This window comes from Tasmannia lanceolata, unplaced genomic scaffold (assembly GCF_043159265.1).
Source record: "Tasmannia lanceolata isolate RefF3 unplaced genomic scaffold, GAP_Taslan_0.1 ptg000005l, whole genome shotgun sequence".
NCBI classification, from domain to species: Eukaryota; Viridiplantae; Streptophyta; class Magnoliopsida; order Canellales; family Winteraceae; genus Tasmannia; species Tasmannia lanceolata.
Genome location: NW_027518682.1, coordinates 5,422,038 through 5,449,636, shown reverse-complemented (window position 1 = coordinate 5,449,636; position 27,599 = coordinate 5,422,038). Strand labels below are relative to the sequence as shown.

General features: G+C 38.7%; 2 protein-coding genes across 9 annotated transcripts; both read right to left on the bottom strand.

The window, feature by feature from the left end:
- Positions 1 to 2,597: 2,597 nt before the first annotated feature.
- LOC143877217 (type I inositol polyphosphate 5-phosphatase 2-like) lies at positions 2,598 to 10,551 on the bottom strand. 4 transcript variants are annotated; one of them, XM_077379134.1, is made up of 12 exons: positions 10,370 to 10,551; positions 9,521 to 9,743; positions 9,289 to 9,400; positions 9,099 to 9,173; positions 8,326 to 8,413; positions 8,141 to 8,245; positions 6,909 to 7,740; positions 6,611 to 6,795; positions 4,342 to 4,450; positions 4,090 to 4,238; positions 3,500 to 3,736; positions 2,598 to 3,117 (listed from the first exon to the last, which is right to left on the bottom strand). In XM_077379134.1, exons 2-12 carry the CDS (start codon positions 9,548 to 9,550, stop codon positions 3,102 to 3,104), a joined length of 1,938 nt encoding a protein of 645 aa, XP_077235249.1. In that variant the 5' UTR covers positions 9,551 to 9,743; positions 10,370 to 10,551; the 3' UTR covers positions 2,598 to 3,101. The 4 variants fall into 4 exon arrangements, with proteins under 4 accessions (XP_077235249.1, XP_077235248.1, XP_077235250.1 ...); XM_077379133.1 differs by lacking the exon at positions 10,370 to 10,551 and adding an exon at positions 10,128 to 10,327; XM_077379135.1 differs by lacking the exons at positions 4,090 to 4,238; positions 4,342 to 4,450; positions 10,370 to 10,551 and having other exon boundaries at positions 9,521 to 10,091.
- A 5,892-nt stretch (positions 10,552 to 16,443) lies between these two features.
- On the bottom strand, positions 16,444 to 27,387 carry LOC143877215 (uncharacterized). 5 transcript variants are annotated; one of them, XR_013250574.1, is made up of 5 exons: positions 26,784 to 27,368; positions 20,681 to 22,326; positions 19,734 to 19,752; positions 16,655 to 16,752; positions 16,444 to 16,580 (listed from the first exon to the last, which is right to left on the bottom strand). XR_013250574.1 is itself a non-coding variant. In XM_077379132.1 (2 exons), exon 2 carries the CDS (start codon positions 21,794 to 21,796, stop codon positions 20,924 to 20,926), a length of 873 nt encoding a protein of 290 aa, XP_077235247.1. In that variant the 5' UTR covers positions 21,797 to 22,326; positions 26,784 to 27,368; the 3' UTR covers positions 19,761 to 20,923. The 5 variants fall into 5 exon arrangements, 1 of the variants encoding a protein (XP_077235247.1); XR_013250576.1 differs by lacking the exons at positions 19,734 to 19,752; positions 20,681 to 22,326 and adding an exon at positions 25,742 to 26,659 and having other exon boundaries at positions 26,784 to 27,387; XR_013250577.1 differs by lacking the exon at positions 20,681 to 22,326 and having other exon boundaries at positions 26,784 to 27,317.
- Between the last annotated feature and the right edge of the window lie 212 nt (positions 27,388 to 27,599).

Sequence of the window (27,599 nt, the reverse complement as noted above, 5' to 3'; positions counted from 1 at the left end):
ACAAGTGATTTTGACTCTGACAGTCTTTTTCCAGTGTTGGTGCATTTTCTCTTTTCCTAACTGTGATCATTAGCATAGAGCAATTGATCTCATCTCAAACTTAGGATTTGTGTAAAAAAATCAAGAGTTGTGTTTCTTGGTTGGTATTACATGTGCAAGATATGACTCTTCATCTTCGAATTGCTACTTATTTACATATTTGTAAAAGCTTGATGATTTGCACTGAGAGTTAAATAATATTTTTGTTTTTCTATTTAGGTTACAGATCATTGTCCTGACACGCCTGCGATAATTATCTGATTGCAAACATGTTCTGAAAGTTGTCTCTTTCTAAGAATTTAGATGAGATTTGTGGTTTTAGATGAGTATCTTTAGAGCTTATGAAGGTTTCCTGGCTTTTGAGAGAAGTTGATGATTGCATATGGATCAATTAGTTCAATTTTGAACTCTACCCCACCATCTACGAGGGCCTTCTATTCCATGGTTAGTTGGATGTGAGATGAATCCATCTCAATTTTGTTGCAACTTGTAAGTTTGCCACTAACCAATGAATGGATTTGGGCACTCTGGATCACTGTTTTAAAAACTCTGAGTCAACCACCAATTCGTCTGACTCTACGCCCTTTTTACCTTGGCTGATTTCTTTTCCGAGTCTATTCTTGTCCTACAAAGTCTATCAAAACTCCGATGATGAATCTCCAGAGTTAATAAAAAGCTCATTGCATCATTCATTGACTTGATGCCTAACACCTTCCATTCATGTAAATTAGCCATATCTAGCGGTGTATGTGGCAATCAGGTCCATTGAATCCTTCTAACGTGAAGTACATCAGCCTTTCTGCAGTCATTGATCACTGCTGCAGGTTGTCCCAAGTTAATCAAAAGGAGCCGATTTATCACTTCCCTCAAAAACCCGTATCTTATGGAAATGGCCAAACTACCCTCATATCCTGTAAAATGTCCAAAATGCCCAAATTATGGAAAATAACAAAAGTACCCCTATCTCGTCAAAAATAAAATGAATTTTAGTGTGCCCATTTTGTTCAGCATTGATTCTCATTCTGAGCAGGCATAACCAAGAAACGATTCAGCAAAAACGAGTCGACTCCGAGTTGATTCACATTATCTCATCGTTTATACACATAAAAAGGAGAATACGCCGAATTGGGCTTTGCACGCCGTGCATTTGCTCATTCTCCGCACCTACAGACTTGGTAAAAACCATTTTATAATGACTGCCGAACACACACTTCATGTTGAAAGAAATAGAGACTGAAAATTTTCAAGGGGCTGTTTGGATGCTAGGAAAATTTATTTTCGGAAATGTTTTTCCATGGAAATAAGGTGTATATTGTTTGGCTATATCACACGTTTAATGGAATTTTTTTTCCAAAATCCAAAAATTCCCCTCTTCCCACACATTCATAACTGTCGTTCCCGTACAAGACTTGAGTATTTTACTAATGTTTTGCTTAAACAAAGAGAAGAAGTCTTCAAAACTCTGTTAGGCCCGAGGTGATCTCACAAAAAACAAAAGTAGTTTACAACGGTTGAGATCAGCTTGTTTCCCTTTGGTTTTTAATCTCAGCCCTTGAAAATTTGAACAACTAATTTTGGTGCAACAAATCTATGATTATACTGAGATTATATACCACCTCTTAAACAAAAGGGAGTTTTAGGTATAAATCCTATTTGTAATCTATAACTAAGGAATGCTTAACTAAGGGTGCACTTGGAAAAACCCAGCCGGAAGGGCGTCCCAATGGATCCACGTCACCCAAACCGAATTTATCAATGGGGTGCCCTTGTGGCTGGGTTTATGTGAGGTCAGCCTTCAGTTTAGCATTTCTCCTACAAATTGTATGAAAATTATTAGTTAGCCTTTAAAAAAAAAAACTTTTAGAAAATTATTTTAACCAATAAGTAACCTTTTGCTATTTATGGTAGCATAAGGTAAAACCAAAAAAACAAAGGGGATACAATAGTTCTTAAGTAACCTTTTCCCATTCATGGTTCTCATTGAATAATTGAATTTATTTATTTTTTTGTGAATCGGGGGTTTTTAAGTAAATCCCCCTAAACAAAAATGTAAATATAGAAGATTCTACTCAGTATCCCTCATGATCATGCATTAATGAGAAGTGGTTCCTAATAGATCACACATATTAAATGTCAGTGTGATTGAGTATCATTGAAATTCAACTTTTCCATCATCATTATATCTTATGAAAGTCCTACATTGGCTTCTAGGAGACTGGCTACCTATATACCATTTCCCATGACAAAAGAACAGAACAGAAACAGGGCTAAGGGGATTTTTTCTACTTCTTTTTAATCATCTGAACAGAATTTTTTTCTCATCCACACTTATCAGAGCTAAGACAATTTAGTTGGTTCTCTGCCCATTGGATTGGTTGGAGTAAAGAGACCAAGCTGACATGAACTGGGTCACTCACTTGTGTTGTCATTAAGCCCATCCACACCGTCAATCAGATGGCGACACCTAAAATCCCTGTTCTAGATTTCAAATTTCGAATGATAATCAACTAGTTAACTGTAGCAAATAAACTCTTCTTTCATTAGCATAAATTTCAGACTTTCAGTCACCAATTCACCCTTTTTATTCCTTTTTTTTTTTTTCTGGAATAGTCTAATTATACCAGGTAATTACAATAAAGTTCCACAAGAATAACACAATATACAAAGCAGTTTCAACAAAGAATCTAGACTAGCCTCTGACATAATGTTTCTTCCATAATAAACAGCCTATACTCATCTGACTTGCCCTCTAAATAATAACAAAGGGTCATAAGTTTTTGTCAATCCTAATGATTTCCAAGTAAGTTCTAGTGCATAAATGCAACTGATATGCTCCCTAACATTCACCCAATAAAAAAAAAATCAGTTTGCTGTTTTCTTTGCAATTTTTTGTAGCAACACTCAGTTACCTATAACCAACTCCAACAAACTTCAAACTCTTTAAATTGCTTGAATTCTGTTAATTTTCCACTGGAATTCAACTCGACAACTGTTGCTTGCAAGGATTTCCATTAATATCTGTCTGCAAATGAGAATAGCAGTTAAAGCATCCAAGGGTCCTTCTAAAACAAGCTTTCCCTGCAAGAGATGAACAAATTCACATTAATACAAATCTTCGTGCTTCTGTTGTAAATGTCACTGATTAAGTAACTCTATAAAAAAAAGAAATCTGAGACCGAAGCAACAGTCATGGTTCCGGTTGGTGCTACTTTCTGGTCACTCTACTCCGTTCAGTAGACTGTGTAAGGATTGACTCTTACTTCACTCCATTCTGAAATTGTCTTTTACGAGTAAGCTGCGATCGAACACACAATCTCAAAGGTGGAGATTCTGGGTCATAGGATATTTTCGACTTGGGCACAATCATTTTACTAGGTAGAGAGGTTATTACATTCTCCCATCATTTTCATTTGACTTCTTGCTCGACCATGAATTTATGATACTAGACACTATTCGTTACCTGATATCTGTAAAGCTTTCCACTCGCATGTCACTGTCACTCTCCTCCTCAAGGAAATCTTCAAAGAGCACTCCATCATTTTTGAAGTTCAGTGCCCTTTGGAGTTTCCTATGGTCAAAAACTTCGACTTCAATCAAGAAAATTGAGTTAACGGGGCGATGATCTGAGAGCCTAATTTCGGCTCTCTTGTAAGAAAGTTGTTTGACGCCCTTTCCTAACCATAGTATGCGATCACACCTGCACAATGACAAAAAACATAGTCAAAAGTATGAAAATACGCAGTCAGTTGAGGAGCTGATGTATCATCAGGCATATATCTCTGTGTGTGTGTGTGTGTGTGTGTGTGTGTGTATCGGGTAGTTATGATAGTTTAATGGTCAAGGACAGGTGTTGTATGCAGTTTGTGACACAAAAGGCACTACTTTAGCACTCCTTGAGTTTTCTTGGTACTATTTGCATTTCCATTCAGCAACCACTAGAATTTTTCATAAGAAAATTTCATATAACAAACTAGAATTACTTTGTATTGGTACTTTTTAAAAATGCACTTTCATCTGCAAGAATCCTGGGTGCTGCATATTCAAGCTTACCAGGCTGGAGATCTTTTCTTCTCCCCTTCTTTTGGATTTTCTCCAACATATCTATGGGAGTTGATTTCATACTTGTAAGTTGGAGGGAATTCAATCACCCCTTCCTTCCACCCGTCAAATATGTTCCCACTTCGAAGCTCTATGCATAGCTGCAACATCCCTCAGATACAATCCAACAAATTTTACTATCGCCGGTACAAATAAATTTTATTATCTTATATCAGATAGCATATAAAGTACCAGAAATCTTACCTGATCACTGTTTTTAAGTTCATTCCATTTTTTCCCCTCAACAAGCTTCCTTACGTCAATGTCCAACATATTGAGGCGATAATTCAAATCCCCAAACCAAAAAATCTGACTGTTCATATTCAGAGAAAGAAAATGAAAAATTTACTCCACGCCAAAGTATTAGCACACATAGGAAAAATTAAAGGAAAAATGTGCTTGTGGATAATAAACTAAAATGAGTCCCCTATGACAATCATTTTAAGTTAAAATCTTTTTGCGTAATTAATTTATAAGTTTTTTCTTGACCTATTGGGAACATCTACATGCTTCTCACGAATTTTGAATTTATATAATCTTCCAGCAGCTTCAATTTAGATTCCAAATAGTTGCTTCTAATGTTTCTAACACCCAATTAACTCAGGAAGTAATTTGCACATCCAATAAATTGACAGGGGAATTGGTTGAAGGGTGCCCATCAACTGAACCATGGGGAAATAGGTGTGATTTAGCTTTAGTAGAGCCATTGAATCACTTATATAAACTAGTGGCACTGAGTAGATCAAAGGCGGGTGAATCCATGCATTTTTTGAAAAAAAAAAGGAAACAACTGTGCTTGAAGAGCCAATTGTTTGCATGAAACTATTTTCTCACCTTATCACAAATAAGCTATAAGGATAGCCCTTTTTCTTTTACCATCCCAGGGAAGGTTTGTGATCAAACTGCAACAACAAAGCTTTCCACAATACTGATAGTTCAATGAGGCTTTTTTTTTGCCTCCGGTGTGTCTCTCACAACCAACATCTTGCAATCCTTCTCACTTTATTAGGCATCAGTGTCACTTGTTTGAAAAATTGTCTTCCTTTGACCTCTATGATTCAACTTCAAAGGGGGGGCGGGGGCAATTAGAGTGAACATGTGCCACTACTACGATTATTCACATATATTTTACATATTTCTATACATAATGGAATTTCTGTGGTGTTATCCACATGATTGGCATTGTCTTAAGGTCTTCTTGGGTAACATTATCTAGACAAAGCATTGAAAACCCAATTTTTTTTACATAATCCCACTTTTTGCATTGTATAGTATACAAAGAATGGCATCAAACATCAAATGCCAACAATACCGTTGTATCCGGACATTTCTATCAGTGCAGAGTCTTCATGGACTTTTAGCTTATGCAGTGATGCAAATGCTGATGCAGTGGAAGTTATGGCAGTGTGGAATGGTTTTACACTCGTATCTAAGTTTGACCTGCCTAAGATATGGATTGAAGGTGACTCCCTTATCAGCATCCGTTGGCTTAAGGGAAAATCCCTCCCTCCTTGGTGGTTTAGACTCCATGGAAATTAGGGTATTCTATACAAGTTTGAGTGTCGCTTCTCTCACATTCATCGTGAAGGAAGCAGTCAAGTGGATCTTTAGACAATTATGGAGTATCTTTCTCAAATTTGGTTGTGTACCAGGAGAAGACAAATCTGTACGCTTTTTTTTTGTTCTTTTTGGCCTTTTGTTCTTGTTTTTTGGGTGCTTTCCTTAGCCTCATCTTCTTTCCTTCATATACGAGATATATTACAACTAAGATCACTAAGAACTAAGTATATGCCTTTTTGGATCTGTCTAGTTTAACTTTATTGTGAGAAATAGAGAAAATTAACTTTATGTCTAGCTTAAATTTTTGGATACAATACCCATAGTATCTTTACTTGCATGTATTCTCTGATGGCTTCTTTGATGAAGAAAGGCATGCTTTTCCCTTCAGGCATCAGCACAGCTGCATATGGCTGCTTCGAGGATTTTTCCTGAAGTTTGTCTGATGAAAGAAACAGATAATAACTCCAATTCTCATGAGAATTAAGCAGTTAACCATGTATATGTAGCCCACGAATATTCTAATCATCAGCTTATCAAGTTCTCGATTTCTGGATTTATAGGAATTATGCCAAAGGATTTGTCTTAGAAGGATTGCGCAATAAAACTGTGATTGTCTTTAGCTCATTAGTTATTCTCCCTTCATATCAGGTGGATGTTTTCATTGTTTTGAAGTACATAAAAGGAAAAAGCAGAGTAACAAATTTAAACAGCCCATTTTTTATGACGGTATTACTCAAACAAACCTTAAAGCAATCAAGCATAACAGAAAGTTCTACAAACATTTTTAAAAGATTTCACCCATTTTCTTACACAATCTGTACAAGATAACATGCCCGTGAAAGACATAAACGAGAAAACATTAGAAGTGTAAACTGACATGAGATGGAAATGATAATGGCATGGAAATGCTTACTCATGTGAGGGAATTGTCTGTGGCTGACCAGCATCAAAGACTGAAGAGAATCGCGTTCGTCGTAAGATTTCACACACATCAGAATTACGCCTCTGTTGATCACCCTCCTTTTGACCAGATGTAAGATGAGAGCAAACAAAGCATAACCGTGTCTGGAAAAGAGTCATGCTGACAGAAACAGAACCCTGCATTATTGCATATAATATTAATTAAATAACTAGTAGCATTCGTGCAAAATGTGTTCATAAATTGCTTCAATAATTCATTGAATTTTTTAATGTGAAAGAGAGGACAAGACCTTGTTTCCCATGTAACCCATAATTCCAACTCCAACAGGAGAAACCTTCAAATTGTTTATATGCCTCCTTAATGCTTTACGAACCCAAACTGATACATAGATCCCCACCATCTGCTTGCTGACAATACGTACATATCTAGCACGGGCCTTCAAACATTCTCTACTGACTCCATTTTCACATGTCCCTTCTAATATTTCAGAAGAAGGATCCTCTTCCTCATCAGATAATTCATCAGAAGCGTCAGATAATGAATCGATCACTTCAGACTCCTCTTGCTGCTCTGGCCAGATCAATCCAAGATTCCCTGAGCTGCGGTATACTCGGTTCAGTCCACAACCCAGTGCTAAACTTTGAGAAGTGAGGATTAGGGGCTTCTCCATCCAATCAAAGCCCATTCTTGCAGAACTGCTAAAAACTTTCCTTAATTTTGTGCTAGATGACAAAAATTGTGGTGGTTTATCTAATGAATGTTCTGGCCAGTCTAGTCTACTGTCACTGTCAATGCCATAGATTCTCTTCAGCTGAATCTTCTTTCCCAAACTGGTTACCTCAGATAATTCTTGTCTTTTAAAGGCAACACTATCACCGATCCCAGAAGGCAAATTTCTCCCCATCTCTACTTCAGGAACACCTATCTCATCTGCAGGTGGATCAGGAGCAGAGGATGTCCTCATTATCGGAGAGGATGGAGCGCTGTGACATTTGAATTTTCTTTCAGGTTGCAATGACTTGTTAAGTGTTCTACGGATGATTGCCTCCCATTTTGGGATTGGCCTGGTGTCCTCTGCTCCCAGTACATTCCCAGCATTTAAAGCGACTACCTCTTGGAAACTACAAAACCAGGACATAATTACAGTGCCATCATTACAATTAAAAATCAAACTTCCCATCTTCAAGAGAATGAAAATGTATACAATTTGTATTCATAATGGAAAAGCAAATTATAGAAACAAATATTACATAAACTGGCATCTTGAATAAAATAATCACCATGGCGAGTACATGAATTGTTCTGTGATCATTTAGTTTCACGAATTAAATTATCTATTTATATGAGACATATTAATACATGCTTGAAGGGCCAAGATAACTGGCACTCGGCTGGTGCAACTGATTTAATTAATACAGCCATCTGTGGAACTTCACCTTTCATGGGATTCAGAGCAAATTAAAAAATAAGCTAAAATAAGAAAGTAGTCTAAAACATAAAATAAAGTAAGAAAGTACTCACCCAAGAATGTACACGTCTGCCGGTTCTTCTGTACAGAGCCACTCATCAATCTGAAGATCATCATAAGGAACTCTCCCGCCAACATTCCATGTGCCTATTGTTACCCTAGATCGTAATAAAAAAATAAATAAGAAATGGTTTTGGATTTCATAAGCAAATTCTATTTGCATAGGAAACAGCCAAACCTCACATCCTTTGTAGTTATATACTGAACGCGCAGTGTTTCTGATTTCCCCCTCCTGTGCCTCAACATATAACCCTTTGATGGAGGACCTGGGCAATTCGAGTTAGAAATTTAGGCAGATCGAATCCATAATGTACAGAAGAGACGACTAGGAAAAGAACGAAAAAAATTGATATGGTTGACAAATTTATGACTGAAATGAGGCCCTCTAGTGCACAGTGTTCAAACCATAGTTGCTGGAAACTCCTTGGGCGGGTGGGAAATCCGTTTCTCGCGGTTGGGAAACTCGTTTCCCCTAAAATTAGGGAAACATGTTTCGGAAACGTTTCCAAAATATGATACAAAATTGAAGAAATGTTTCTGAAACACATGGAAACATATGGAAAACTTATGTAAATAATGTGTAAACATGTGATAAACGTATGCAACACTCGTAGAAAACGCATATGAAACGTGTAGGAAACAAGTATGGAACTTATGAAAATCATTTTGGAAAAAACACATCATTTCCTAAGATGTTTCTCGTACGATTTCTATTGTTTCTCGTTTCTCATTTCCCCTGTATTTTTTTCATGCGTTCCCGTTTCCGTTTCACGTTTTGTTTCCCGAATTTGTTTCCCACCCTGGTAACTATGGTTCAAACCATATGCCTGAAAATGGAGGTAATAGATCTAATGGTTAGGCCCATGTTATAAACTACCATGAATCATATGAATTAAGAGTTGGAAAACGATCCTACAGGAAAAAGTATTTGAGATGCTAATTCACTGTTACCTGAAGTTTGAGTTGGACATGCAGATTGGTTCCCCTGAGTTCTGGTGACCGGATTCCGGTCCATCCTTTTTGCGTCTTTAAACAGATATAAAGAACAGAACTTAAAAATAATAAGATCAATTATAGAGACAACCCACTTAACTGTTGTCTGTAAAAAATTCTCAAAACAAAAGAAGATTTATTGTCATACCATCGTCCTCACTCTCAGTCTCAGTCTCAGTGTCAACCTCATCTTCGCTGAATTCGTGAACCTTAGGCTTTATGTTTAGCCATTTCTTCATTACAATGGAAGGCCAAAAGGACTGCATATAGAAAATGATGTCCCATTAAATCAATATCTATCCCACATTCGGTGAAATTGAAAAAGAAAAAAAAGAAAAGAAAACAGGTAATCAAGAACTACTAGAAGGCTGTGGACGTACCTCAGAACGCTTTGCTCTCCTGGTTCTCATGGTCTCCCAATAAAATTGAGAAGTTGATATCAGAAACCCACACACCAGAAATGAAGAACACTGTTCCAAATTATAAGGGCAGGCAGAAACACCTAATCCCTTCTACTTTCCAGTCAAATTGGATGGTATCTATAGTCACTTGTAAGGCTTTCCAACCATTAGGACTTTACAAGACTTGAAGGTAGAAGGAAGGCTAATTTGAGAGCAAAGAAAGAAGATTAAGGTGTGCCCAAGACAGATAAATTTGTTGTAGGAATTACAAGTAGAGAAAACTGGGTGGTCAAGTTGAACAGAAATCCAGATGCAGACTATTCAATATTCCTCCATGTTAGGCTTTGAAAATAGAACCTTAAATAATTGAAACTTCAAGCAAAATATACCCTATTTTAATATTAGAATCTCTCTCTCTCTCTCTCTCTCTCTCTCTCTCTCTCTCTCTCTCTCTCTCTCTCTCTCAACTAATGCACATGAAAAAAAATCACCTCTTCACACCCATCAACAGTACAAATTTCATCAAAACTAGACCATTGAGAGAGAATCAAAAAAACAATTTATACAAGCTAAAAGAATAAATTACCTTATTGAGTAAGGAAAAACAATAATTCAAGAAAGATCATGCAGAGCCAAAAGTTATAACAGAATAGAGAATGATCATTCAGAGACAAAACATACAGCAGAATCTGAGTCAGGCTTAAAGCCAATAAAAAAGTGCAAAGAAAAGTTGTTCGTTCTGATCAATAAAAAAACAAAGAAATCGAAACCATCACATAAATTTATTTCACTGTTCATTTAGTCTCTATTTAGATTTCTATGACCCACCTGCACAAACTGCCACAGACACAGTACATTTCTGGAACAAATCAGTGCATTTCCGAAATTAAATAGTTTGGTCAATGGATAATGACAGAACTGAAAAGATAATTTATATTCAAGTTACGAAAGCTGTAGAGAGTCTCTACAGGGAGAATGGTGAATCTGCATTTTATGGAAATACAAAAGATCACATTGGTTTGATTGAGAAAGGGTAAAAAGCCCATCGAATAATTGGAAAGGACATACAGAAGAGTATAAATTTTGAGTACTTGGAAGCTCAGTTGTGGGCCATGCGCACTATGTGGAGGAAGAATTCGGACCTTAAATTCATGACTCACAAGTTTTAATGATAGCCAGAGAAATGGAATCAGGAAATTGGAACGAAGGTGTCTCTCTATTGCTACGGGTAAGAGGCAGCAGCAGGTGGTGTGTACTATTCGTGTGCCTCCTGTTTTAGAAATTTTGTTTTAATTAGTATCGGAAAAAAGGGTGCGTTACATCACCCTATCCAAATAATCTCCAGTTGTTCGCAGCTGGCCCCCATTGTGACGCCCATGCCCTTTGCCAATGGCCTATTTGTGGCCTATAGAAAAGGTCAGAAAATTCGGATCCCCCTCTTCCAGAACCAGGCCTATTTGTGGTCTATAGAAAAGGTAAGACTATTCGGATACCATCTTTTTCAAATCTTGGGTCTTCCGAGAGATAATGAAAGAGATCCAAATTCAAGTTGAAATAAAATCTTTAGGAGGAATCAATGGAACACGGATCGATGAGCTAGCTACGTTAAGAGACTGAGCATGTCATGACGTTGTTAGGATCTCATACAGGCCTTTATAACCTTGGTACGTAAATAGACCTTGTTGAGCCTCTAAAATACCTTTGAGGCCATGCCCAACGCCCCAGTTGGTATGGTCTTTCATAGACCCCTTGTTATGGGATCTAATATTCCTCCAAGTGTTAGAAATTCTGCATATTTTGACCAATTCAAGGTGTCAAATGGGTTCCTCCTTGGGCAAAATTAGGATAAAGTTGAGCCAAAAGATAGCCATCATGCATTGAAGGATTGTCCAATTTAATTAATCTAAACCGTCTATTTGATAGGCTTGGCTTTCAATCTAATATAGCGAAAAGTTAGGCCATTCACTTCTCACATCTAATAACTTGTATTTTTGTAGTTGACATGGATGCCAAAAACTACATGCAACGGTTAAAAGGACAAAAAATAAGTATTATTTGATTTGTATGAGTGGTGTGAAGTTGGGCCATGGGAGATCTAAAGCAAGGCCTATTAAATGAACGGTTCAGATTAATCAAAAGTGGGCGTGCCCCTTTGTATTACGATGAGGTAACAACCAGCATTCCTCACTATGCCAGAGTCTCACCTTTGGCTCTCTGATTTGGCCATTCGAGATCCAAAGCAAGGCCTACCAAATGAACACGGACGCACCCTTCTGAAGAGAATATCACTAATCCTCTCAGATAGGAGAATGATCCGCCGTTCAAATTTCCATCACCAACAGATCATGGATCAGACGATGATGGAATGTGGGCCCTCTTACCATTTACCATCACCAGCTAAAATGAAAACATGAGTTTAATAGGTTTAAAATTTCGTCATTTGAAGAGTCCTAATCTTTCAAGATTCTTTTCGGATCCGTCTCTGCCTAAAATATGTGTTTCCTCGTTCCGTCTGCCTTTGAAGTGCACCGAATTTTGACGTTTTACTTTTACACATGTTTTGGGGGAAATAATATTATTCACCCCCTTTTTTTTACTTGGCACAGCTCCCTCTAAATGAGTAGGTCATAAATACACCGGAGGGGGCAGTCCAGGTAAGAAAGAAGGGCCAATTTATCACTTTCCATGTTTTGATTTGGTGGGGCCCACCCACTTATACCCAACCCAAGTATAGAATGTGTGGGACCAGCCGTTACACCTCAGCGTTTGATGGTGTGGGGCCACCATCTACCTGAACCCATGCATATAGCAAGGGCCAAGGGGCACCATTTTTCACCTCGTACATAGCTTGGGTGGGCCACTATTTTATATCTCAGGTTTCGATGGGGGTGGGGCCACATCCTACATGGGGAATGGAATTGGCCAGACTGATCAATGGACGCCATCATTTCCCCATGGCACACAGGGCCAATGTTATCTTGTGCTGCAACCTATCCATGACGCCGAAAATTACGTCCCACTTCCTTTTCAAAAGTCTATCTTTGGTGATATCTTGGCCGAGGATCAACCCTTGCTTCAAGATATATATTTTGGCTACTAATATCAGGCGTTGCGGGAGGGGGATTTGTGCGAGCAAGGAGTGAGATGTGGTTTCAGCTCCTAGATTGATCCAGCTTGGGCAACCCTAGTCTGAGCGGGCATTGGAGGTCTCCTCAGAGACGAGTCAACTAAATGGGTGTTTTCAGGTCCTATTGGAATCAAGTAATCCAATGAGACAGAAGTTAGAGCCATTCTTCAGAGCATACGATTAACAGCTACAAAAGATTTGAAGAAGCTCATTGTGGGGGGTGAATCCCTCAATGGTGTAAGTGGCTAGATGGTAGACACCCGCACCCTTGGATAGTCTCTGAGATGATAGAGGAGATTTTAGACTGGAAATTTATCAGCGCAAAAAACCTTTCAACACACTTTCAAAAACACCCAAACTCATCCTTCACGATCTCATAGATATCACAAGCACGTTTGCCCAGTAAAAAGCACCATGGTAAAAAAGCAACTCGAGGTTGAAAGATCCCACATCTCAAGATTTACGGCCTATAAAATGACCTAACGACCCAGATGATACATTGAGGGGGTTAGTCGTGCGCGATTGTTGGTCACGCTGGGAATACCTGGGACTCCAAGTCATTCTAGGAAAGTCCGGCGGATTGTTGGTCACTTTGGGAATGCCCAGGACTCCTCTAACAGGGATTTCAACAGGGATTTCAGAGTGATCCAATCTTTCAAGTTTTGCCTTAGTCATGAAGAAATGAGGATTCTGTCCTAAAAACAGTTTTACATTCTAATTTGTCACTACTACCATAGGGAGGTTCGGAGTTTGTGGACCCAATTAGGGGACCAAATAGAAATATTGGGAGAAAATATTCAATAATATTGAAGACAGATGCTAGCTACCATCCAACAATTACAGTGCATGACCAGTTTCCTATCTTCTTGCATTTAATTCAATCAAAATCTCTTGTATTGACTAAATTAGTATCTGAAGAGAATCCACATAAGGCAACAGCCAGGCAGTGTACTTGGTTGAGCAAAGTGTAAGCCTTGATGGTTACTCTAATGCCAAAAGATTGTTTCAGAGTTAAAATACCCTGAGACATTTCATCAAACGGCTAGTGGGTATCTTCCCCTACTGATCTCCAATAAAAAAGATAAGGCCACAACTTCCCACAGAACTATTGATGTAATATTTTTCCATATTATTAAACATCAATGCAACATGGATAATGTTTTTTTCAAATTATTAAAACATCAAGCCAAAACCGTCATTTACAAGCACTCAAAACAAAGGAGAAAAAATACCAAAAAACAGAGAACCCATTCAACAAACAAGAGCGCAAATTCCTCAGCAAATAGCATATGGGTCATCTGTGTATTCTTTTTGCAAAACGATCGATGACAGAAAAAGGCCCAAAAACCATATGTATTTCGCTCTAAAAAGCCCCCAAAATGGTGCAAAAAACAGAGAGAGAGAGAGAGAGAGAGAGAGAGAGAGAGAGAGGCTTCTTCCACTGCCTTGAGTGTTGTTCGTGGTGGGTTGAGGAAGGAGAGTGATTTGCTCGGGGGAAGAAAAGAGAGGCTGCAAGGGTTGAGAAAGGAGAGTTATTTGCTCGGTGGAAGAAGAGAGAGGCTGCAAGGGTTGAGAAAAGAGAGAGATTCCGTCGATGTTTCAAGATTCCAGACGGATTTCCATATAACGATTTTACTAAGCGCTAGGGTATTTAGGGGATTCTTTACACAAAATCCCTACCCATCCAACTAACACTGTATTTGAGAGTGGGAGGGGAAAATCGCGCCCGACTAACTCGGCACTCCTAGAGTCCAACCGAGTCCAAAAGAGTCTAGCGCGATTAACCACCCCTTCGCACCCCCACCCACACCCCACCCCCCCCCCCCCCCCCCCCCCCCCCCCCGAATGTCTGCCTTGGGATTTGTGTAAAAATTCTAAAAATGAAAATGGAACAGGCTGGTGTGGCCATCCGGCTTACTTGGAGTGAAGTGTAAGTGGGACTGGCACGTTGAGTCACCTCATATTAGTCATGATTTACAAGGCATCTGCGTGTTCTTGGTTGTTATTTAAGCACCATTAGGTTGCCAAAGGCATGGTCAATGCAACTTTATGGTCTGAGATGCTACTCACTTAAGCATGATCAGTATAGATTAACATAAACCTGTACGCGTGTGGCAGTTTGGCTTAAAGTCATGGATATGCTCCCAGTTGACACGAGTTCGTTCAAATCACCCGGCTCACCCGGGGCTTACCCAACTCGAGTGGCTTACAGGTGATTGCACCCATCCGTAGGGAATAGTCCCGCCCTAAAAATTGGGGCGGGGATACCCTGTCATAAAAAATAATATAGCTTCTGAACAATCTAGCAATCTGGAAATGATTGTTTAGCACTGGGCTAATAATCATTTAGACTTTTAGAGAACCAAATCATGTTTGCTTAGTTTAGCTTAGCATAATTTTTGTTCACTAATAGGCTTTCAGAAGATTAGCCTTCATTTTATAATTTGGATCATCTACTTGTGTACTATAGCAAATAGTTTAGTCTCAATAGACCGTGATGTGATTTAAGCATATTTCATGTTCTGCATCAAATAACATTGGCATGATAAAGCTAGCCTTCACATGATCGGGCACCTGGTTCTGCGCATTTGGTTTTATCAACCTTCTTTCATAAGCTCAACCTCAACGTTGGCATGGAACAAAGGAACCCCATCTAGCAGCAGATGTGGATGTGATTTTAGTTATTTTATGATAAGTTTACCTATGTGGAACATGATAAATAAAGAAAGGAAAATAAACAAAAAGCTGTGAGAAGATGATAAATAAAGACAGGAAAATAAGTTTACCCATGCAAACTGATACATGTCTAAAGCAAAATATATAGAGAAGATAGAGTATTTATTAAGGAATTCAAGAATTAGTTTAAACAATCAACTTGTTACCAAGGGAATCACATCTAATTCCCAATGAGACCAGGCTTTCCAAATGAAAGGAAGCTTCAAATTTTGCTGCAAATGAGTCCAGCCGCAAGAACTCATCATAAGATAATAAGTCCATCTCCTGTCTAAGTCCCTCTTCCAAAAAGAAGCACATAGGAAGAAAATAACCAAGTCCAAAAACTTTGAAATCAAAACGGTGTTCTTTGATCCAAACATGACTGTTGTAGTCCTTCAACATCCATATCTCCAAGTGCCAAGCATGCCTACGCACACAATAGAGACTCCCTCGATGCTCTGTCAAAAAGATAGTTTCTCCCTCTGATGGATTTTCCAGTATTGGCGCTGAAAATTCCCCAAATTTTTCATATCCGATGTCAAATGTGATGATGCTGCGTCCTTCATCAGACTTCCAGTGTAAAACTCCATTTAAATGTACCGGATGCTGCGTCTTGATTTTGTGAAGGAGGCTTTGATCATGGATTTCTCTCCATGACTTGGATCCTAGAGTAAAGGCCTCGCTTCGGATAGGACCTAAGTTACTTGTTAATAAACTAGGATAGACAAATCGGATTACTTTATATTCCTTCGTTAATGGGTGAAACCCAAAGCTACATATATGTTGAAATTTTTGCTCTCCTTCTTCTACCTTCATTCCGGGCAAAGTTAGAAATTCTCAAGTTGTAGGATTGCAAAGGTGAACTTCTCTTAGTCCGCGGAGACACAACAAACCGTTGCAAGAATCTATAGAGTAAATATATTCTCCACAGTGTTTCTTTTTAAACACGGTAGATTTGTGCAGCCTGTTTAGATAGAAAAACTTGTCACGTCTGCCACTATCCAACAACATGCAACCAAAAGAGAGTTCTTTTGCATATTGTAGAGGTTGATCAACCAAAGTGGCCAGAGAGAAATTCTTGTCACCTTACCACTATTGAACACAACGCAACCAAAAGAGTGTTGGTTTGCATATTGTAGATGTTGATTGGCAAAAGTCGGATCGTGGATCAATGAGTACCAGGACTTGCATACGTACCTGAATGTTTCTATTAAAATTTTAGCAGGAATTCTTGAGAGGATATCAATAATGATATCCTGAGGAAGACTTGCCTTTTTTATACTTGACTCTGCTCCTTTATCATCTTCCATGCTACCTTCTATCTTTCCTTTTTCTCTTCTCTCTTCTTGTTTGGTTTGTTACTTTCCACCTATTTAGACAAAATTGAGATGTTAAAATCGATTCGAAGCCAATTAATTAATAAAAGAGTGTTTATGTAAGTTCTATTGAATTAAGAAAAGAAAGCCAACTATTTTTCTTATTAACACGGATTTATGATTTATCCTCAATTGTACTCAATCTCTATCTAAAACATAAATTGTACAACAGAAATCACTCGAAAGCTTATGCCCTTAGCAGATGAACCGTTGGAATAAACAGGAAAACCTTGTCACACTAGTAGAAAACCCCGTGCGATGCACAAGGCGATAAAAAAAATAAAGATCATCAAATTAGAATTTTTTATTTACAAATCTCTAAAAAAATGGAGATTACAAAAGTGATCTAAAGATGGTACAACAAATTCATCTTGTATCTACCTATAAAGTGTTAGTAGTAAAAAGGAATAAAGGGAAGTAATTTAAGCATGGAAAGGAAAAGAGGGATAACACCCTTACATTAATATAAGTTTCTACATATCATGTCTATCAACACATAATGTCTATTCAAGCATAAGTAATATCGATTCCACTCCAATTGGAGATGTTTTGTACTTTTGTTGGAAAATTATCTTTGCCCTTGTCTTGTCTGCAGTACATCTCTACTAAACACATAATAACTATGGCAGAGTACTACTTCCAGGTGAATGACACAGTTATTCTGGTGCTTAAAGATCTCTTACCTCTCACCAAAATTATTCTGTCTCTGCAATTTTTGGATTATTTTATTTTATTCTTATTTGAAAATGGGACCATTTGGGCTCTTTGGAAGACATTAACTATACCACTTGTAAGACTATTATAATCATTATTTTTAAATTATTAAGGCCATGATAGTTTTGGATTTTGAGAACCGATTGTGAGTAAACCGGTTGTGAGTAATTCCGAGTCCAATAATAAGTTGTGGGCTAATAATCGGTTCTAAAAAACAAAACAAACATGGACTAAACGTATTCTTCAAGATCATCAGCATATCATATCATATGCAAATAGATTTCAGAGGTATCCTAAGAGGCCTTAAGAAGATTCCTGAAAATGGTCAAGGCCTTAATCTTATGATGAACATGGAAATAACTAAATAAAGATTAACCTAATAATGACTAGTATCCAAATCAATCCTAGTTGTTTAAATCATAATGCCTAATCTACCATCTAATGATCAGATCTTAAAAGATATGATACGTTCTAAATCAACTAATTTATTCAGCTCTAGTGGGAAGATACCTGGAATGTTTCAGTTAAAAAGATATCTTGAGGATCATATAACAGGAGCTAATGAATAGGAAGAGCGTGCCACAGGCCTTGCTCACATGGGGTAAAGAGTTATACTGTCTAAAGCAGCATCAAAGAAAACATTTAGAGCAACTAATTTGAAACGAATAAGAAAAGCACAATAAATAAGGGAAAGATAATATTCTTTTTTAACTCACACAAAAGATGATCTTACTTAAAATATATATATATATAGCAGAAGAGAAAAGAAAATAATTTTTTGATTTATTTCAAAATTCTGTCAATTTAACACATCAACATGGTGATTTTTTACTGTTTAATGCCGTTGCCATATGTATGTCCAAGCTAACTATGTGAGGGTAAACAAGTCATTTTATTATTTCCCCCCTACCTTTTTAATATGAATGTGTCACGAAAGTCAACATTGGCAGCCTTTCTATATGCAAAATTATGGAAAGTTTGTAGTAATTACATGATATTACGAATTCAGGACACCTTTAAAAATATTGACAAATTCCGGGAACCTTAAGAGGAACAACAATTATGGAAACCTCTATAGATTGGAGGGCTAGGATCAGCCTATGGAAATGATTTTACGGGCACAACCTATTTATGTTGTGTTCCATCACATGGACGGTTTGGATCAACCTATGATGTGGTCTGTACAGTTCTTTGTCGGCCCGTGCATCGCACGGGGGTTTTTACTAGTGTGTGTGTGTCTATATATATATATATATATATATATATATATATACTAGTATGCAACCCTGTGCGATGCTTTGGAGTAAAAAAATAGAGAAGGTTTTCTATAGGAAAGCAATAAAAAAAATAGAGAAGGAATAAAAAAACCCTCTGATTTATAGAGGTTTCCAATTCCTCGATAGATCTGAGGGCTAGGATCATCCAATGGCAGTACGACTATAAAGGCTTACATCATATAAAACCCGAGGGGAAGAGAAAAAAAGAAGACACTACCAGAGAAACGGCTATAGCTCTATGAATGAAGTAAAATAGTGGGTCCATTCTATATCATAACATGAGGTGTAAAATAGTAGGCCCGACATTAGTAATGGGTTCGGGTGGAGATGGTGGAACCCATCCATCCAAACGTGTTGTGTAAAATGGTGGGCCCCAACCATTAGTGTAAAATGGTGGCCCAATGCACCCATTAAAACATGAACTGTTAAATGGTGAGCCCTATGCATGCATGGGTATAGGCGGAGATGATGGAGCCCACCTCATCAAAACATGAGGTGTAAATGGCTGGTCCCATTTAAATTTATGTTTAGCCTATTTTCTCACACATTCACTTATTTTTTCTTTGGAAAAAATTCACAGGACATCCAATGCATCCCTAGTTGTAAGTGGTGTTGCAATCCACCATCTCTTGTTTCATAAGAAAGATCAGATTGTCTGTCATGATCTTATCTATCCCTTCCGCAATAGAGATGATCGTGAAAAACAAAATAATTCCAGCGGTACATAGAAAAATAAAGGAATTGATAAAAACCACTGGACCACCTCCATTCCAGGCTTCCTGCCTCTTTGTCTCCGTGCCATGCAGGAAGAGATAAGGGTCCCAACAGGGTTTTCTTTAGAGTTCAAAACTCTTCCATTTAAAAAATCATGAAAAACAAAATGCAGCACCTCGATCCAAATCAACCATGCCACTGATAAACCAACACCCATTTGCACAAATTAGAGGCAAATTTCTGAAAGAAAAAGGAGCCATATAACTTACCCAAAATCAGCAACAAAACCTGCAAAGGAGCATCACAAAAGAAGATCACCAAGAAAAGAGATCATCAGTCAAAGAAAAAAAGGAAAAAAAATAGAAAAATAAAAGAAGTTTGAGAAAGAGAGAAGGAGAACCAGAAGCAGAGAGAAACAGGGGATGGGAATAAAATATTTAGTTTGTCATGAATGCTTTCGTTTTTAGTGAATCTATAAAATATGGGAGAGTTTTTTTGGAAGTTAGAAGAGGAGAGAGAGAGAGAGAGAGAGAGAGAGAGAGAGAGAGAGAGAGAGTCTTATAAGCAGAAACGTTTTGTTTTATTATTTATTTATGAATTCTCATTGGCCATGAATAAATAGGTGGTTATGGAACCAAATCGTCGGCTTGATACGATGCACAGGAGAACAGTCGTTTCTAATTCATGCTCTATGCCACGTGGGAAATTATTTGACACGTAGATTGAAGGGAGGAAGGGGAGGGCCGCCACATCAGCGGTGAACAGTAACCCCCCCCCCCCCCCCCGCGGGCGCGTGCGGTGCACGGAGTAACATGAAAAATTATATTTTAGAATTTTTTTTAAACATAAAAGAAAAGAAAAAATTATTGAAAAGGAAAGTAGATTATCCTTGATTGTTACTTGATTGTTACCTGATTCTAAATAATTATTGAAAAAATTATTGAAAAGAAAAAACCGTGAACCATGCAACTCATCTAGCAGTTCGTCGATGGTTGGAATTGGAAACTTATCCTTGATTGTTACCTGATTCAACGCTCTATATTCAACACAGAACCGCCAGGAGTATCTTTTTTTCTTACCAAAATTACTGGTGAGGAAAAAGGGCTAGTGCTAGGCCGCACAACCCCCGTATGTAACATTTCACGGACTAATTTTTCTATTTCATTTTTCTGCATGTACGGTTATCGATATGGTCTAACGTTGATGGGCAATGTACCTGTTTGTAAGGGGATCCTGTGATCTTGCGGTCGTACTGGCGTAAGGGTAGTTGGCTCACTGAACAGACCTTGAAACTCATGCAAAAGCTCAGATATTTCAGGTTCCATAGGCTCAGGTTCTTGAAGTTCCACACAGCATATAGTTGAGCGAGGGCACCATGCCCTTGTTTTTTCAAAAATTTCCTCATTTTCTCTCGTCCAACTGAAATTATATTTCCAGTTTTCGCTCCTCGCAAGACATGTCACTTATCATTGAGGTAGAACTCCATGCGTAGCTTGGCAAAGTTCCAGACGATGTCTCCAAGTGTCTCCAACCATGTAGTTCCCAAGACTACATCATAACCGCGCAATGGTAAGAGCCTGACATCCGTAAAAAATTCAGATCCATGCATGACCCAACAAAATTTCTTGCAGATTGCATCACTCCTCATCTCGTGTCCATTAGCCACTGTAACCTTGAAGGGTAGCGTCGTCTCCAACTTGCAGCCCGTTCGTTTGGCAACCCCGGGATCCACAAAATTGTGGGTGCTGCCCGAGTCTATGAGGATCGAAACTTGCCGGTGCTTAATATACCCCTTAACCCTCATTGCTTTTGGAGCTAGCGTTCCGGTAATAGAATTGACAGATATCTTCACGTCTTCATCTGCGGCCTCTTGGTCCTCCTCCGATAATTCCTCATTTTCATGATCGGAATTGTCCGCTTCGATCAAGTACAATTGCCTCCTCTTGCATCGATGTCCTGGCTTGAATTGCTCATCACAATTGAAGCAAAGTCCTTTGGACCTACGTTCATCCATCTCAGATAGCGTCAGCCATTTGATAGTAGTAGGACCAGCCCCTTCATTAGGTTTCGATTGGGTCTTCTCAAGTGTCACCGGCTTGAATTGATCTTGTCTAATAGTGTTGAACCGGTTGCGCTTCGCCATTGCTAGGATATTCTCTTCCTGCAATCGAGCAAGGCCAAGTGCTTGGCTGATTGTAATTGGTTTGAACATCTGCACCGTCATTCGAATTTCTTCCTTCAATCCGCTAATGAAGCAACTGACGAAGAACTCTTCACTTAACCCTGTTGTTCTTGTGGCATACTCTTCGAACTTTTCTTGGTATTCCTTCATCGAAGAGGTATGTTGTTGCAGTTTTGTCAGGGAGCCAGTAAAGTCTTCAAAGGCATTGGGCCCAAATCGTGTACATAAAGCCTTCACAAGCGCTGACCAACTCACACGTCTTTGGGTTTGCTCAAACCATCTAAACCACTGTAGGGCTCTTCGTTCTAGATGGATAGATGCAAGCGGAACCTTTTGTTCTTCAGTGATAAGATTGTAGTCGAAGAACTGTTCTACCCTGTAGACCCATCCCAATGGATCTTCTCCGTCGAACCTTGGAAACTCCACCTTCCCAAACTTAGTCTGTATTGGTCCCTGCGGTCCAGCCAGTCATCGAGGAGAACTGTGATTCAATCCCTGTGGCTCCTGTTGAACACAAGTCACTGAGTTTGCCAACTGATCATACTTTAAGTTCAGGGCTAAGATCATGTTCTTGATCTCCTTAATGTCGTCTTCCTGCTTCGAGGAACTATCACGAAGTTTAGCGATCTCTGCATCCTGTCGCTTGGAATCCTGCCCTCTAGTCCCGTCTGCCATCTCAACTGAAATCAGGCAAGCAGGACCGTTGCTTTGATACCAGATGATATGGTTATTGTGAGAGAAGAAAACAGAAAAGCCAAGAAATAAGATTTCCCACGTATAGGGGGAAGCCCTCTTCACACAAGTTTCTTAAAATTGGATTTTCATTCTTCTTCCATAGAAAAATAGTCCCTTATTATCCACATGACTCCAGATAGATAAGATCCCAACAAAATAGCATAACCAACAAACAAATCCACATCTAGCTAATAAAGTCCTAAGCACATGGGACTCCACTACTAACAAACCCCTAAACATACGGGACTCTTCAACATTCAAAAAAGAAAACAAAAGGATAAATGAAAAAAATGAAACATACACAACATGGAGGATGGAGTAAAGATGGGGTGCTCACTGCACCTTCACCATGTAGGAGATGCACTATCTCACTACCATGGTCGATCATCTACACTAGCCTAATTATCTTCAACACACAGATAAGAGTAATCAAGCATGCCTCTCTCATTATAAGTAAAGGACTTATATTAAGAAAAGGGGGTGCCCATATCAGTTCCACTCCAAGGCAAAACATTCCAAAAGTATGGCTATCTCGCAATCTCAAAAGAGAGGGTGCTCATATCAGTTTTGGACTACTCATATCATCAATAGTCCTAGCCATTTCATATTCTCAAAAGAGAGGGTGCTCATATCAATTTTGGCCCAAGGAGAAATAGTACAAAAAAGAGGGTGTTGATATCATTTTTGGATGCTAGATGGTCCCTTGGCCTCATGCCCTAAAGAAGGACACCCACTCCAAACTCCCCACAAGTGGGCCAACTATTCCCGATCCAGCCCCACGGATGATGCCAAGACACATAAAAGGAACCCCACACGGCCCAATCCTTGAACTGTCATTCGATCCACAACACTCGATCTATGTTCCTAAAAGGGAACATTACACACGACCAGAGTTCCCTATGCTAGACCCGTCAAAGTTTAGCTTCAAAAAACCATGTGCGAGAGGCTCCCAATCTTGGACAATCTTGGGTTCTTGGCCAGAACCACCACAAATCTCCTTACAACCATACCATAAATCATGGGTGGATACAAATCTAAAGCAAGGGTTTTCACCCATGATTAACCAAGAAGAACTTTTTTTTTTTTTGTGCATGCAAGTTACAAGCAAATAGCTATTTGTACTTTTACCTTAGTGCTTTATTTATGTGCTATTGGGTTATATTTTTTACATGCTTCATCTTTGATATGTAAATATATTTTTTCCAACTAAATTTATGTTATTGTCAAAAACTCTTATGAGTCACGAGTCAAAAAATTAACACGGGTTGACAACTATGATTGCTTTCTTTAATTCATCAAAGTGGCGTAGTTCATGAAGGAGAGCTCAACACCAATACCTAATACCAAGTCGATAGGTTTCCTACTGAAGATGAGCTTCAATGGTATGACTCCCCGAATTATGGTCGTGTTGCTTCTTTCTTCAATAGAGAAAGAGTGAAAAGCAAGACAAAAAGATGGAATTGCAGACCTATTCGAGTTGGCCAAGTCCCACGTTCTTGATACTTCATTCCTTTTTTTATAGGTAATACTCCATTCATAATTCCCAATTAGAGCAATTACAATTTTATTAAAATGAATCATGCCTACTATTTTGGAGAGGATCTACATATAAAAATTGATACGTGTGATTCTAATAGCATTTGCTAAATTAAAGTAAACAGATATACTTACTTGATAGTGGATGCTAGACTAAAGGAAACAATTAACAGCTAAGAAAGGAAATGATTAACACCTATACTTAGTAACCGTGAGGGATACGTATGATCCCCTCCTTCTTAAGAGTCCTTGTCCTCATGGACTAAAATTCTTCTTCTTTTACTTGTACTATTTCTTCTTCGTCATTCTCGAATCCAAACCCTTTTAATATCGCCAACTGCCCTTGATATTGACGGAGTGGGCTATACTTCTCATTGCAATTATAGCATAACCCTTTCTTGCGCCTCTCAACCATATCACTCGGTATTAATTTTTTGCCGATGAATGCCCTTCTTTCATGAAGGTAGCGGACATAGGAGTAGACATTGATGGTTTTGGTAGTGCAGATCACAAGTATCGACAACTAACTAGAGCTGATTCCTCATGTAACGAAGCTAACTGGGAAGCATGTCAGTAGAAACATTTTGACGCCGGCCCGGATATTGTCATGAAGGCTCAAAACAAAACATTTGATCAAGAATGAGTCAGGTAATCGTATGGTTCGGTTAACCAATCGCTCAAACTGAGACTGATATTCCCGAATGGATCCTGTTTGTTGTAATTTTGATAGCTCTCCTCCTGGTTCTTCGCTTTCGGGCGGCCCAAATCGAGCACATAAAGCATGTGTGAATTGTGACCATGTCATTACACCCATGGTCTTCTCCATCCAACAAAACCATGGTATCACATCCCGGTAAGTGGATCGATCCCGAATCTCCCATATGCTCATCTGTATTTTATTGAACCTTTAAAATTGTTCGGCACTAAAAACCCACCCGGCTAGATCGGATCCGTCAAATCTTGGAAATTCTAGACGGATGGTACAGAGATGTGTCCGCACATCTCTGAGATTACCTTGATTTACCTATGATGAAGCATCATCCACTTCGTCTTGTACTTTTGATGTGGCTTAACTTTGGCATGTTGCATCTAAGACTGTCAATATCTTTAGAATATCTTCGACCGTCAATATCTTTAGAATATCTTTGACAATACGTCCATGAGCTTTGTGGCCTTCCTTGAGCGATGTTTTGGGTGCCATGACATCATTCGCTATAGCTCTGATACCAAATGGTACGACTCCGCGAATTAAAGTCGTGTTGCTTCTTTCTTCAACAGGGAAAAAGTGAAAAACAAGATAAAAAGATGGAATTGCATGTTGGGGTTCCACGCAAAAGCAATAATCCCACATCGGACATGTGAAATGGATGTGGATGGGTTATAAGGGAATGGGCACCCTCCCTCTAACGGCTAGCTTTTAGGGGTGAGTTCGACCCGGTTAGATTCCCTACATTGCATACCTATTCGAGATGGAAGTCTACTAAAATGTTTTTGACACGTGTGATTCCCATAACATTTGCTAAATTATCATTAAAAAAAGAGAAAAGCGTTCAGGCGCTGCAGCGCAGGGAGCTTAACTGCGCTTAAGTGGTTTATAAAGCCTCCCATTGGTTCCTTTCTCGTGGACCCGCTAGCGCAGGAACGCTTTTCTCTTAAAAAAAACATTTGCTAACTTAAATGAAACAAATTTACTTACCTAATAGTGGATGCTGGACTAAAGCAAACAATTAACAGCTATAAGCAAACAATTAACAGCAAATAAAGGAAACGATTAACAACTATACTAAGTAACCACGTGGGATACGTAACATTCTACAACCTTACCTGACGCAGGGCGGATAGCGGATACTCTTATATGACTAATGCGGGGAAGGAAGGATAATTTCCGTGTCTCTGTCTATAGGGAATTACAGGATAAGGAGGTTGAATGCTTATTCAAGCAATAGTTTGGCAAGAGAAGGTGGGTAGGTTTCGGCTACAGTTAGAAGGGTAGAAGTTAAGATAAAGGAAGGATGGAAATATGGGTGTTGGAGTTGGGTTTCAAGAACTCTAATTAAGGGAGTTGGGTTCGGTCAAATATAGTTGGGTGAAGAAGAACATGGAATTAAGGGCTGCAATGGGGTAGTAGTAGGATGGATTAGGAAGTGCTTTTATTTGTTCCAGGGTTAGTAAAGGGCTGCAGTTTACGATGGACCTTTGGATCTTCTACGGATGGATCTTGTGGCGGAATTTGATGGTTGAAGTAGAAAAGGCTACTTCAATGGAGAAGGGTGCTGTTGGAATCCAAGCAAGCAAGGGAGGATTGGTGGGGAAGAAGATGAAACAAGAATCTTGGTTCTTGTTTTGCAAATTCAATCTAAGAAAAAGATGAACGTAAACAAGGAATGAAATGCCTAAAAAAACTCAAACTTTATTCATAAAATCAGCCATCCAAAACATTTGCCTTTTGTTTGGATCTCCTAAATCTACTAAATTTAGGAAACAAAAGAAAAGATAAACTTCTATACTATCTTTTCCTACAATATCTCTAAAAAGTCCTAAAATAACTCAAACTCCAATAACTTGATAACTTTTTTTTGAACGGCCAACTCTAGACCAATTCGCCCGACTAATTTTAGAAGAAGAAAAAAAAAACTCTAAATAAAGTTGATTAAAATTTGGGATCAGTGTAGGCCGTTGATCTACATGCTCGGATGAGATGCATCTGCGTCATTACCACAAGAGAAAATCTCTTACCGATTCCTAAAGCAAACAAGTAACAGCAAATAAAGGAAACGATTAACAGTTATAAGCAAACAATTAAAAGCAAATAAAGCAAAAAATTAACAGCTATACTAAAGCTATAAGCAAACAATTAATCTCTCACCGATTTCTCTCTTCTGGCCGGGGATATTGACTTTATCGTGAAAATTTCTCTTAGAAATCTTTCCTCTGGACAAATTGAATTAATCGTGATAATCTCTCACTGATTTCTCTCCTTTTTGGGCAAATTGAATTCATCAAAAGAGGCACCCAATTAAGCCAAGAATACAAGGCAGTGAGCTCTGGCCGACGACCCTAAACCCGGAATCTCCTTCTCCTAAATCCAAGGGAACTCTTCCTCCACAACAGTTCTCTCCTCCCGTTCAGTTCTTCAGAGATTCAGAGAATTTGGGTTAGCAGCACCCGGTATCCATCCAAAAAATGGAAATAGAGTGATGGACGTTGGAGATGAAGCCATGAAGCAAGATGGGGAAGGGAGAAAGAGAGAAGAGACAGCGCGACCTAATATTTTACCATTGTAATTTTGTTGGGATTTGCTAGCGTCCATCGCATAGATGGGTTGTTGCATGTGAGAGCAGCCACCCAGGCTCACTTTACAGCAGTTTTTGTCTTCATTTGTTAGGTGGCTGCGCTGCTCTCACATGCAACAACAGGCCATCCGCGAAAGGCCTTTTACGACGGTCCCTAGAAAATCCCAATTTGGTTTTACTGGGGAAAATGTTTTACTACCTTAAAATACGTTTACTTTCATTTCGAACATACGCCTCAGAAAACCAGCCGAGGGACAACGATAAAATGACTAAAATACCCCATTTCAAACTATTTATAATCTCAATTCTCAAATACGCGCCATTTCAGTTCTGAGTCTTTAGCAAACTTTTTCAGCTGAAATGGACGAGCCCCCAATTCCGTTTCAGAA

Excerpts from the sequence above, each read along its gene's own strand:
- LOC143877215 (XM_077379132.1), bottom strand. The coding sequence starts at position 21,796 with ATGAAGGAATACCAAGAAAAGTTCGAAGAGTATGCCACAAGAACAACA.
- LOC143877217 (XM_077379134.1), bottom strand. The coding sequence starts at position 9,550 with ATGAGAACCAGGAGAGCAAAGCGTTCTGAG. Across the intron at positions 8,246-8,325 it reads ATAACTACAAAGGATGTGAG|GGTAACAATAGGCACATGGA; the intron begins GTTTGGCTGTTT and ends ATTACGATCTAG. Across the intron at positions 7,741-8,140 it reads GCAGACGTGTACATTCTTGG|TTTCCAAGAGGTAGTCGCTT; the intron begins GTGAGTACTTTC and ends CTGGTTTTGTAG.